This window comes from Peromyscus leucopus, chromosome 12, assembly GCF_004664715.2.
Source record: "Peromyscus leucopus breed LL Stock chromosome 12, UCI_PerLeu_2.1, whole genome shotgun sequence".
Taxonomy (NCBI): Eukaryota; Metazoa; Chordata; class Mammalia; order Rodentia; family Cricetidae; genus Peromyscus; species Peromyscus leucopus.
In genome coordinates, this window is record NC_051073.1 from 63,893,052 (window position 1) to 63,905,740 (window position 12,689).

A 12,689-nucleotide genomic window follows, 5' to 3' on the forward strand; every position below is an offset into this window, starting at 1 on the left:
AATCTGGCTGAAAGATCCCTTTTGAAATTGTTTCCTTGGCTGTAGATGTAGCTCTATTGGGAGAACTCTTATACCACAGCTAAATAAATAATAAAAAATGTTTTTTAAAAATTCCCTGTTTTAAAACAGGTCTCTTGAGCTGTCCAGCACTTGGGAGGCAGAGGCAGGTGGATTTCTGTGAGTTCCAGGCTAACCTGGGCTACAGAGTGAGTTCCAGGAAAGGCCCCAAAGCTATACAGAGAAATTCTGTCTTGAAAAACCAAACCAAACCAAAACAAAACAAAACAAAAAAAAAAATCCCAGGTCTCTCTAGAGCTAGGCCTGGTCTGTTATCCCAGGTGCCGTGGAGGCTGAGATGGGAGGTCTTAGGCCAGCCTAGGCACCTGAGGGAAAGGCCTTGCTCACTGTTAACCTTGTCAGGCTTCCCTCATAGTAGTTAGTGGGTTTGCTCTTTGGAGACAAGGTCTTACCATGTGGTCTGAAATTTGCTATGTGGATGAAGTTGCCCTCAGACTTGCCAAGATCTTTCTGCCTGGGCCTTCTTAGTGCTGGTATTACAGGCATGTGCCACTGAGACCAATTCGTTTTTGTATTAACAATGATCAATGACAATCATATTTTTTTTTAAAGAAATTACTCCTTTAATTACTGGAGGGAAAAAGGACATATTTAACCAAATGATTAGCCCTCATCCTCCCTTCCTCTTCCTGTTTAAGAGATATAACATCTTGCTATGTTACCGTGGTGTCTTAGTCGCTGTTCTGTGGACCAAGGTAACTTACAAAAGTATTTAATAGGGGCTTGCTTACAGTTTTAGAGGCTTAGTCCATTATGATGAGAAGCATGGTAGCACACAGGTAGACATGGTGCTGGAGAAGTAACTGGGAGTTCTACATCCTGATCTGCAGGCAGCAAGGCATGGCTTGGCATGGGCTTTTGAAACCTCAAACCCCACCTCCAGTGACATACTTCTTCCAGCCTCCTAATCCTTTCAAATACATGAGCTTGTAGGGGCCATTCTTGTGCAAACCACACCTGCTATCCCAGAATTCCTATTCTTCTTATTCTTGTGCACCCATGAAATTTTCTTTCTTTTCTTTTTTTTTAGAGACAGAGTTTCTCTGTGTAGCTTTGCGCCTTTCCTGGAACTCGCTTTGGAGACCAGGCTGGCCTCGAACTCACAGAGATCCGCCTGCTTCTGCCTCCTGAGTGTTGGGATTAAAGGCATGCGCTACCACCGCCCGGCATATCCCAAAATTTTCTAGTGATCCGCCTCTCCAGAGCTGGAACCACAGGAGCATTGCACTGTTTACAAGTCCTAGGAGAGGTTTCTACTTCAAGATCACACGGTGGCAGTGTGTCTCTCTTTACTCTTGACTAGCCCCTCTACGTGTGTCCGTGGTTTAAAAATAGAGTCTCTGCTGGGCATGGTGGCACACACCTGTAACCCTAGCATGCAAGGAGGCCGATGAGATTGAGACCCCGTCTGTTTTATATATGGAACCTGGCTCCAAAAAAGAAAAACAGCCACCCCCCACCTCCACCCCCACCTCCGAACTGCTTGCCCAGCTTTTCGCTAAGACCAACCGTGAAATAACTCAAAACCCAATGTGAAATAATAGTTGCGAGCATTACTTTGTGAATCGCAATGGTGAAGGTCCAAACACGCACCTTTTTAAAAAAATGACGTAACTGTATTTTTACAGATGATGGTTGTATGCTATAACAAATGTAAGTATTATGTGTTATGAGAACAACTTTGCTGAAAAAAATTTCCCATGTTTTTCTTTTTCCTTTATGTAAGGATTCCTAGATGAGGTTATGAAAAAGTATGGAAGTTTGGTCCCACTCAGTGAAAAAGATGTCCTTGGGAGATTAAAAGATGTCTTTAATGAAGACTTTTCTAATAGGTATGTCAGTGATGCAACAGTTAATCCTTAAAGATAGTTACTGCCAAAAATGACTTTTCCCTTAAGAGAAAAGAAATAATTCTATGTTGAAAAAATGCATTTTAACCTTTTCTTTCAAAATCTGTTTTAGAAAACCATTTATCAATAGAGAAATAACTAACTACCGGGCCAGACATCAGAAGTGCAACTTCCGGATCTTCTACAATAAGCACATGCTAGACATGGATGATCTGGTGACCCTGGATGGTCAGAATTGGTTGAATGACCAGGTCAGTGCATCGTGGGCTTTCAGGGTAGAAACTTGCACAGGATGTTGGCCAGCAAAGCCTATCTTTTGGGTCGCCTTTCCATTGATCTTTAGAAAGAAGGTCTCTGATTTCTACTGAAGTGACTCAGGTTTTATTACCTTCACTACTGTCAACCTGTTAACTCATACTGCTGGGGATGTTCTGAATTGTACAAGACTCATCAGCAGGTTTTAATTTTACAGGTTATTAATATGTATGGTGAGCTGATAATGGATGCCGTCCCAGACAAAGTAAGTGGGAGCTCCCTCTTCACCAGTGTGCTTGTGTTATTAATAGTGAGGTGGGTGTTGGGATTTTTTTTTGTTTTTACTTTTTTTTTTTTTTTTTTTGGTTTTTCGAGACAGGGTTTCTCTGTAGCTTTGGAGCCTGTCCTGGATCTCACTCTGTAGACCAGGCTGGTCTCGAACTCACAGAGATCCACCTGCCTCTGCCTCCCGAGTGCTGGGATTATAGGTGTACGCCGCCGCGCGGCTTGTTTTTACTTTTAAACAGTACATGATTATCTGATATCTTTAGATTAAATGGTTGGATTATGTCTTGATTGTACATTAGAGTCTGCCAAATTTTCTATGAGATCATTTTCACTTAAGCTGAGTGCAATTGTATACCACCTTGTATCCCAGCACTTAGGGAGGTAGAGCAGGAAGGTCAGACGTTCAAGATCATCCTTGGGTTCATAGCAAATCTGAGGCCAGTGTGGGCTATAAAAGACTATGTTTCAAAAAAGAACAAAACAAAACATTTTTTCGGGGCTGGAGAGATGGCTCAGTGGTTAAGAGCAGCGCCTGCTCTTCCAGAGGACCTGGGTTCAATTCCCAGCACCCAAATGGCAGCTCACAACTGTCTGTAACTCCAGTTCTAGGGGACCCGACATCCATGGCAAAACACCAATGTACATAAAATAAAGTTTAAAAAAATTTTTTTTGCTTAATATCAGTGTTCTGCCAGGTGGTGGTGGCACATCGCCTTTAATCCCAGCACTCAGGAGGCAGAAGCAGGAGGATCTCTGTGAGTTTGAGGCCAGCCTGGCCTACAAAGCAAGTTCCAGAACAGCCAGAACTGTTACACAGAGAAACACTGTTTTGAAAATACAAAAAATAAAATAAAATAACAGTGTTCATATTTTCTTCCTTATTTACTTGTGTGTGTTTATTTGCACCCAAACTGAGCTTTTTTTTTTTTTTTTAAGATATCTTCAACAAGAGTTATTACAGATTTTAAATAATAGTCTTGGGGCTAGAGAAATGGTTAAGTGCCCTGGTTGCTTTTTCAAGAAACCTGGGTTGAATTCCAAGCACCCACATAGTGTCTTATAACTGTCTATAATTCCAGTTTCAGGAGATCTGATGCCCTCTTCTGACCTCTGTGGACACCAGATGCAGAGGCAGACGGATGTCTTCTGAGTCCCCTCACAGCCAGGGCAATACAGAGAAACTGTCCCAAAAAACCAAAACATCAAAGAATAAAATAAAATCCAATGATAAGCAGAATGGTTCTTTTTTTGTTTTGGATTTGGATTTTTGTGACAGGGTCTTGCTATAAAGCTCTGGCTGGCCTGGGACTCACTATTGTAGGTCAGCTGGCATTGAACTTTAGGCCATCTTCCTGCCCCTGCTGAAATGTTGGATTGATAGATGTACCCCAATGCACCCAACTCTTCTTGTTTGTTTGTTTGTTTGTTTGTTTTTGAGACAGGGTCTTACTATGTAGACCAGGCTGGCCTCAAACTCACAGAAATTCACCTGCCTCTGCCTCCCAATTGCTGGGCTCCTAGCTCTTTTTTAAGGATATATATTTTTTTCTTTTGAGACAGGGTTTCTCTGTCTAACTGTCCTGGAACTCACTTTGTAGACCAGGCTGGCCTTGAACTCACAGATATCCACCTGCCTCTGCCTCCCAAGTGCTGGGATTAAAGGCGTGTGCCACTGCTGCCCAGCTCCTAGCTCTTTTTTTTTTTTTTTTTTTTGAGACAGTGTTCACTGTGTATCTGGATTGGCCTTGGGCTTGGGATCCTCCTGCCTCATCTTCTCCAGTGCTGGGATTAAAGGCTAGAACCACCGTGCCCAGGTTACATAGTTCTTAAAAGAATTTGCTTTAGACTTAACCTGAAGGCATTTAAAAGCAGGTTGCTGTGACCTACCCTGGAGTTTCAGCTTTACTAGGTCTTGGATGGGCCTGAGAGTTTTGATTTTTTTACATTCCCAAGTGATGTGATTATTTTGGTTTGATGACCATACCCTGAGATTCACAAGCACCCAGGGGATGGATAGTTCTATACTAGAAAGGGAGTTAAAGTTCGAGGGAACACTTTAGGAGAACTCTGTGGGACCAGAGATTGAGCTTAGTGATAGAGCTTTTGTCTACTATACACAAGAGCCTGTGTTCAGTCTCCAGCACTCAATACACGGCAACAATTGTAATGAGTATGCCCTCAGATGAGCAGATACTGCTTTAAAACAAGAACTCTAAGTTTAGCATGTAAGACTTGCTGTTTCATTGGCCAAGGTAATTCTTGTAGCTGGAGATGATTGTGCATGCCTTTAATCCCAACACTAGGAGGCAGAGGCAGGTGAATCTCTATGAGTGAGTTTGAGGCCAACCTGGTCTACAGATAGAGTTCCAGGCTGTTACACAGAGAAATCTTGTCTCAAAAATAAAAAAAAAAAAAAAAAAAAAAAAAAGAAAGAAAGAAAGAGAGAAAGAAAGAAAGAAAGAAAGAAAAGAAATGATAGTGTTCATAGGTATTAGAGAGAAATCTCCAAATCTACACCCTTCAGATTGAGTTAGTTTCATAATTCCTACCCTGGAGTTTAAGGTAATCATTAATTCTTTTTGATTGCTTGTTTGTATTTTTGAGACAGAGTCTCTCTGTCTAGCCCTGGCTGTCCTGGAACTTGCTCTGCTCGTCTATAGACCTCGAACTCAGAGAGATCCATCTGCCTCTGCCTCCTGAGTGCTAGGACTAAAGGGGTGCTAATAATCATGTTAATGAACATTTGGAATAGACCCTTCTGTTAGCTGTGTAATCTACTTTCTTCCTCTTGACAGACCTACCTACATTCCTCCCCTCTTCCCTCCCTTGCCCCCCACCTCTCTTATAGCTACATGAGAGGATCTCATGTAGCTTGGACTGACCTCAGACTCTGCTGTAGCTGAGGATGGTTTTGAACTTCTGAACTTCCTGTCTGTAGCTGGAGTTTTCTCTCCAGTCCCGCCAAACCCCGGCAGTCCGACAGCCCACTTATAAAATAAACACACAGACACTTATAATTTACAAACTGTATGGCCGTGGCAGGCTTCTTGCTAACTCTTCTTATATCTTAAATTAACCCATTTCTATTAATCTGTAAGTTGCCACATGGCTCGTGGCTTACCGGTACCTTACATCTTGCTTATCTTGGCGGCGGCTGGCAGCGTCTCTCTCTGACTCAGCCTTTTACTTCCCAGAATTCTCTTCTCTGCTTGTCTCGCCTATTACTTCCTGCCTGGCTACTGGCCAATCAGCATTTTATTTATACAGAGCGATATCCACAGTACCTGTCTCTAAAGGTTAGGATTGCAGGTGTGTGAGGCCGCACCCAGCTTTTGTGGTCCTGGAGATCAAATCCAGGGTTGTGTACCTATGGGGCAAGGACTCTTCCAGTTAGGCCACATTCCTAGGCCTTGAGTTTTTTTCTCATTTGTCTTATTTTATTTTGTTTTTGAGACAGGGTCTCTGTGTAGCCTTAGCTAGCCTGGATATCACTATGTAGATCAGGTTGGACTCTAACTCACAGAGATCCACCTGCCTGTACCTCGTGAGTGTAGGATTAAAGGCATTCATCCACACCTGTCCAGGGCTAGGTTTTTAATAAAAAATAAAACAAAACAACTTTTCATTCAAAAAAAGACAAAGCTGAGCATGGCAGATCACACCTTCAGTCCCAGCGCTGAGGGAGATGAGGGCGAGGGGCAGTGATGGGACAGAGGCAGACGATCTCTGAGTTCCAGGCCAGCCTGGTCTACAGAACGAGTTCCAAGAGACCCCACAGCTACACAGAAACACTGTATCTCAAATTTTAAAAGAAAAGGAAAGGAAAGGAAAAGAAAGAAAGAAGAAAGAAGAGAAAGAAAGAAAAACACTTTTCATTCCTCTTTTGTTCATTTTATGTTTTGCAATTCTTCAGTTCCCATTTTCTTGTGACGTTGAATCTGAGTGTGGCGTAACGTAACCTGGTTGATTGTGTTTGCTCCTCCAGGTCCACTTCTTCAACAGCTTTTTTCATAGACAGCTGGTAACCAAAGGCTATAATGGAGTTAAGAGATGGACTAAAAAGGTATTTGGTTTCCTTTTATACTGAATTTGAAATGGAAAAGCTACTCTTGGTTGGAGGGTCAGAGCTTTAATAACATTATGGTGTCAGTTAGAACCTTCATGTGACTGCTGAATATCTTTTATCTTAATGTTTGATGAATAAGACACTCTGGGTTAGAATGTGCTGTAAGGAAGGAGTACCAGTCTGGGAGTTCATGATTACAGCAATACTCTTAGCCTGCTGGACAACTTGGACAGGACATTTAACTTGTCTAATTAGATTGCTGAGTGTTAGAATAAAATGCTAAAATATCTAAAGTGCCTTCAGTGACTCTATCAGAACCTTTTTTTTTGTGTGTGGTGTGAACTAGGGATTGAACCCAGGGCCTTTTGTAAGCTAGGCAGGTGCTTTGTCATTGAGCTCCAGCTCTAGCCTTGGTTTATGTAGTTCGGGCTGGTCTCTGACTTGCAGTCTTCCTGGTCCAGACTCCCAAGTGTTGGTTACTGGTGTTCTTCATGAGGCCCGAGTGGAAACACTTTTGACAGAGTTACCAGTACATTCAAACTCAAACAATAAATATCGAAATAATTTTGTGTTTTGTTTGTTTTTTTACAGAAGGGCTCAGACTCATGTAGCTCAAGCTGCTCTGACACTCGATATGTAGCCAGAGTTGGCCTGATGGTCTTGCCTCAAACTCCTGAGTACTAGGTAGATGTGGGCCACCGTGCCCGGCATACTTTTCACTTTTAAGCTGATTGGGAGAACTCAGGAAGTAAGGGTGAGTCCTCGCTGGACTCTGTAGCCTGTGTGGAGGTAGAAAGACCAGAAGGTTGAGGCTGGTCTGGGCTGTGTGAACCTCTCTCTGTGTTTGTTGTCATTTTAAAAAGAAGCCAGGCAAGGTGACACACGCCTTTAATTCTAGTACTTAGGAGGTCGAGGCAAGTGGATTTTTGTGAGTTAGGACCAGCCAGGGCTATGCAGTGAGATCCTATCTCAAACCAACCGGACAAAACCAAGAATAACTCGATGGAAATAAGATTTATTTCTTTATTTAGACATCCCAAGCTTGCCTGGAATTCCCTGCATAGCTGGGAATGACCTTGAATTCCTGATCCTTCTGCCTCTACCTCAGACTGCTGGGGTTCCCAGTGCGAGCACCACATCTGCCTTATGTAGTGCTGGGGATCGAATCCAGGGCTTTGTGGATTTGAGGCAAACACTTTACCAAGGGAGCCATGTCCCCAGACCTGGAAATAAATTATATCAAGTACAGTGTCTGAAGTATACAAATCTAAGAGAGAGAGAATTCATATGCCAGTTTGGTGACTTAACTAGCCGTGACTTGAGCACACTTGCTTAATTATCCTGAAAGTCATTCTTCTCTGTAGATCAAGAGGCTTACAAGGTATTTATTCTGTTGGGAGAATAAATGAGATTATATCTAGCAAACCACTAAACACATTGTAAAATACACAGTAAGATGCTGATTGTCATGATGTACATGGAAACTCACCAAGTGCTCATTTCAGTTTTTTGATGATCCAATCACTAGGTCTTTATTCTAAAGAAATCTGGAAAAAGATTTGTAGAAAGATGCTTATGAGATTGCTAATTTTAGTAAAACTAAATTTTTAAATAAACTGGTACTTCAGCTTCATGGAATTTTAGTTTTTTTATGGTTTTTAGTCACTATTTCTTTTCTTTTTTTTTTTAAAGATTTATTTATTTATTATGTATACAGTGTTCTGTCTGCATGTATGCCTGCAGGCCAGAAGAGGGCACCAGATCTCATTACAGATGGTTGTGAGCCACCCTGTGGTTGCTGGGAATTGAACTCAGGACCTCTGAAGAGCAGCCAGTGCTCTTAACTGCTGAGCCATCTCTCCAGCCTCCACTATTTCTTATAGTACATATATACATATATATTTTTGTTTGGTTGGTTGGTTTTGTTTTTTTGAGATGGCGTTTCCTGTGTAGCCCTAACTGTCCTGGAACTCACTCTGTAAATCAGGCTGGCTTCGAACTCCGAGATCTGCCTGCCTCTGCCTCCTGAGTGCTGGGATTAAAGGTGTTTGCTACTGCCACCACTGGGCAATAAATATATTTTAAAATGATAAAAATTTTAACAAAGCCAGAAGTTAAAGACATGCCATTAAATCTTTTTTTTTTTTGTTTGTTTTTTTTTTTGTTTTTTTTTCCGAGACAGTGTTTCTCTGTGTCATTTTGGTGCCTGTCCTGGATCTCGATCTATAGACCAGGCTGGCCTCGAACTCACAGAGATCCACCTATGTCATTAATTCTTAAAGGTTTTTAATTTTAATTTAATTTAATTATTATTTTTAGTGGAACTGGAGCGATAGCTCAGTGGTTTGGTTCCCATCATCCACATGATAGCCTACAACCATCTGTAGCTCCTGTTCCTGGGGATCTGGTGCCTCTCTTGCCTCTGTGGGCACCGGGCATAGATGCAAAACACTTACATTATGCAGGCAAAACACTCACCACACAAAATAAAATAAATAAATCTGTAAAAACAAAGGTGCCCTAGAAGCAGAGTTAGGGGTGGTCAGGAGCCACCATGTGGGTGCTGTACAAAAGCAGTGAGCGCTCCTAATCACTGAACTGTCACACCACGTCATCAGCCTCTGTACCCTGCCTTCTTTCACAGTTGGAAGGCAGCAGTTTTATTTCTGGAATTTGAAAACCAGAGGCTAAATCACACCTCACTTGTACCTCCTTCCTCAGCCCCATGCTGCAGCTCTGTTCGCCTTCTTGAAACACTCGGCTTTGTCCCGGAGACGCCTCACTTCCTGTGAGAAGTGTGTCTGCATACACAGACACACAAACGGCTCATTCTCTCCTTTACTGTCTTCTATCTTCTCCCTCAAACTAGGATCTCTGTGTGTAGCTTAGGCTGGTCTTGAACTCGTCATTCTCTTGGCTTGGCCTCCCAGTGCTGGGATGCCAGGTGCCATCGCTGGCCACCTCCCCTGGCTCCTCTTACCCTTCACTTATTTTCCATCCCAGTATATTTCGCTGCCTGCCTTGTAGAATGCATTTATTGTCCCTTCTCTCTCTTGCGGTGAACTTTTCATGGCAGGCTTTGTTTTAGGTAGTGATGTCAGAGCAGTGAATGCCATGAAGGTAGGCACTGGTAAGAACTGAAAACACACCCAAGGTAACTGGGTATGGTGGCATGGGTCTACCTGCAATCCTAACATGCAGGAGGCCCAAAGCAAGACCTCCGTGCTCATTGTACTAGTAGTGTTTTTCTGGCTCTTACCACTGGAATTCAACTTTCAGTCGTTCAACACTGAGTGAGTCTCACTACCTTGGTTTTTGTGTGTGTGCATGTCTGTAGAGGCCTGAGACAGAATGGGGTATTGTTCTTCCAGGGGCCATCTACCTTGCTTTCTGGTTGCTTTATTTGTCGTTCTTGAGGCAGGCTGTTTATGTTGCCTTGGATGGCCTAGAACTCGGTATGTAGAGATCCACCTGCCTCAGTCTACCTCCTGGTGCTGGGTTTAAAGGCGTGCTCCTGGCCCCCTTTGTATTTTGAGACAGGGCCTCTTACTGGCCGGATCTTGTCAAGTAGGCTGAGCTGTTTGAGCAGTGTGCTTTAAGGATGTAACTCTGTCAGTCTCTCCAGCTGGGACTTGAAATGTGTCTTACACACCCAGCTTCTTCCATGTGGCCTGGAGAGCAATCTCCGAACAAGCACTTGCCTCCTGCCCGCCCCAGCTGAGGGGTGCTGAACACTTTTCTAGGAGTAGATGAGGAAAATAAAGCCCTTGCTCTGTCTCATGGCACTTACAGATCAACCAGGAAAAAAAAGCCAATGAGAGTGGGTAATGCAGTGTGATTGCCTGCGGAGACAGTGAACAGACGCAAGGGGAGTGTCACTTTGGCTTTTGTTTTTTGAGACGTTTCTCTGTGTAGCCCTGGCTGTCCTGGAACTAGCTCTGTAGACCAGGCTGACCTCGAACTCTGCCTGTGTCTGCCTCCCCAGTGCTAGGATTAAAGACATGTTCCACCATGCCTGGCTTTTTTTTTCACATTTTAAAATTTATATTTTTGTGTGTGGATAATTCATGTCACAGGACATGTGTTTTTGTTGTTGGTTTTTTTTTTTTTTTTTTTGGAGACATATAATGCTTGGCTCCTCAAACACTACCATCATTAGAGTCATTATGTAGGCATGATTGCTTAGAGACCATTGGTCATGTTCATAGGAAATATTTGCAAAATAAACATTACTTTGTTAAATGAAAAGATATTATTCTATTCTTTGAATTCTCCAATTAGGGTAACTAAAAATATTCCAGCCATATGCTAAATGCTAAGAAATTAACAAAATAATATGAAAATGAATGTTTGAAAAATAAATGACACTTAACTGATGTTCTGGGCAAACCAAAACAAACTGAAGTAGCAGGAAAGCCGGTGTGGTGATACGTGCCTTTAATCCCCACATGCCCAGCACTCAGACAGAGGCGTGCGGATGGATCCCTGAGAACTGGAGGATAGCCTTGTCTACATGGTACCTTCTGACCCTCTCAGACACCTACACTCACATGCTAATACACACACATATGCTTGTACATAACACACTCAGATACACACTAATAAAAACAAATCTTTTTAAAAAAATACATTGCTAGTGGGAGATGTCTCTCATGAGTAAACCTCGTAGAAAATAAGTTCGAAAAACTTAATACATTTAGTAGACTTGCATAGGTATATTATTAATAGATCGTTATATCCCTTAAAAAGAGAATATGTGGGCCAGTGAGATCGCTCATGAATCGCTCATGGGAAAGGTGATTACCTCCAAGCCTGACAACCTGAGTTCAGTACCTGGAACCCACATTGTAGAAGGAGAGAACTCAGTCTAGAAATGGTCATCTGACCACACATGACCTGTGACTTGCATTGTATACACACACACACACACACACACACACACAGACACACACACACACGTAAATTTTAAAATGTAAAAAAAAAAAGCCCAGCATGGTAGAGCATGTCTTTATTTTTTAATTTATTTTGTTTGTTAAAAAGATTTTATTTATCGTATGTACAGTATTCTCCATACAGGAATGCCTACATGCCAGAAGGGGGCATCAGTTCTCATTATGGATGATTGTAAGCCATCATGTGGTCGCTGGATATTGAACTCAAAAACTCTGGAAAAACAGGCAGCGCTCTTAACCCCTGAGCCATCTCTCCAGCCCCTATCAGTCAGCGCTGTTAACCTCTAAGGCATCTCTCCAGCCCTAGAGCACATCTTTAATTCCAGCACTGGGGAGGCAGAGGCAGGCAGATCTCTGTGAATTCGAGGCCAGCCTGGTCTACAGAGCAAGTTCCAGGACAGGCTCCAAAGCTACAGAGAAACCCTGTCTCAAAAAAACAAAACAAAACAAAAACAAATAAAACAAAAACAACAACAACAACAACAAAAAAAAACCTAAGATTCTCCTGGTGGAGCCATAGGGTCACACCTGTAATCCAAACTAAGCAGGTAGAAGCAGGAGGGTTATAAAGGAGTTCATGGTCGTCATCATCTGTACAGTGAGTTCTTCCCAAACACATGAAGAGAAAAAAATGAATGGCCTTAAATCTCGTTACTATCTAGTAGTCACCGAATTCAATTCCAGAAAGACAAGTAAGTCAACCAGGATTTGAACAGGTGGGAAAGAAGACACAATAAAGTAGTAACAAAATGTGGAAGGAGCTTTGAGTTTAAAGTGGTGTTTCTGTGTGTGTTCCAGTGTGCTCGTTGGGGTGCGCACAGGTGCCTGCACACTACAGCACACACGGGGAGGGCAGGGACAGCTACGGACTAGGGTCTCTTCTCCCACCTTTCGGGTCAGAACTGGTCATCAGGCCCAGCAAGCACCCCCGACGTTTACTTTACCATAGGAGTCCGCAGTGACACGGAGGTGGGGGGGGGGGGGACACGACATGTGTGTGCAGCCCCACTCCAGGCACGTGACACTGCGTCCATTTAGATAGGGTCTCTTGGAGCCCACTCTCCTGGAACTCTCCTGTAGCAGAGGGCGACTTGGGACAACTCTTGCTATCACCTCCCAGAATCTGGGATTACATGATGTGCTGATGTCCAGCTCACTCACTTTTTAAAGGTGTTTATGGAGTACCTACTACTTCGTTAT

At 42.9% G+C, this 12,689-nt stretch overlaps 1 protein-coding gene across 3 annotated transcripts in view; it reads left to right on the forward strand.

Annotated features, from left to right (window-relative positions):
- The window catches only part of Senp5 (SUMO specific peptidase 5), a 38,868-nt gene that overhangs the window by 15,791 nt on the left and 10,388 nt on the right, over positions 1 to 12,689 (forward strand). For all 3 annotated transcript variants that reach the window (XM_028894087.2, XM_037209800.1, XM_028894088.2), the window contains exons 3-6: positions 1,805 to 1,910; positions 2,041 to 2,179; positions 2,401 to 2,448; positions 6,457 to 6,534. In XM_028894087.2, the coding sequence (XP_028749920.1) occupies positions 1,805 to 1,910; positions 2,041 to 2,179; positions 2,401 to 2,448; positions 6,457 to 6,534 (371 nt within the window). The remainder of the gene's footprint in view (positions 1 to 1,804; positions 1,911 to 2,040; positions 2,180 to 2,400; positions 2,449 to 6,456; positions 6,535 to 12,689) is intronic.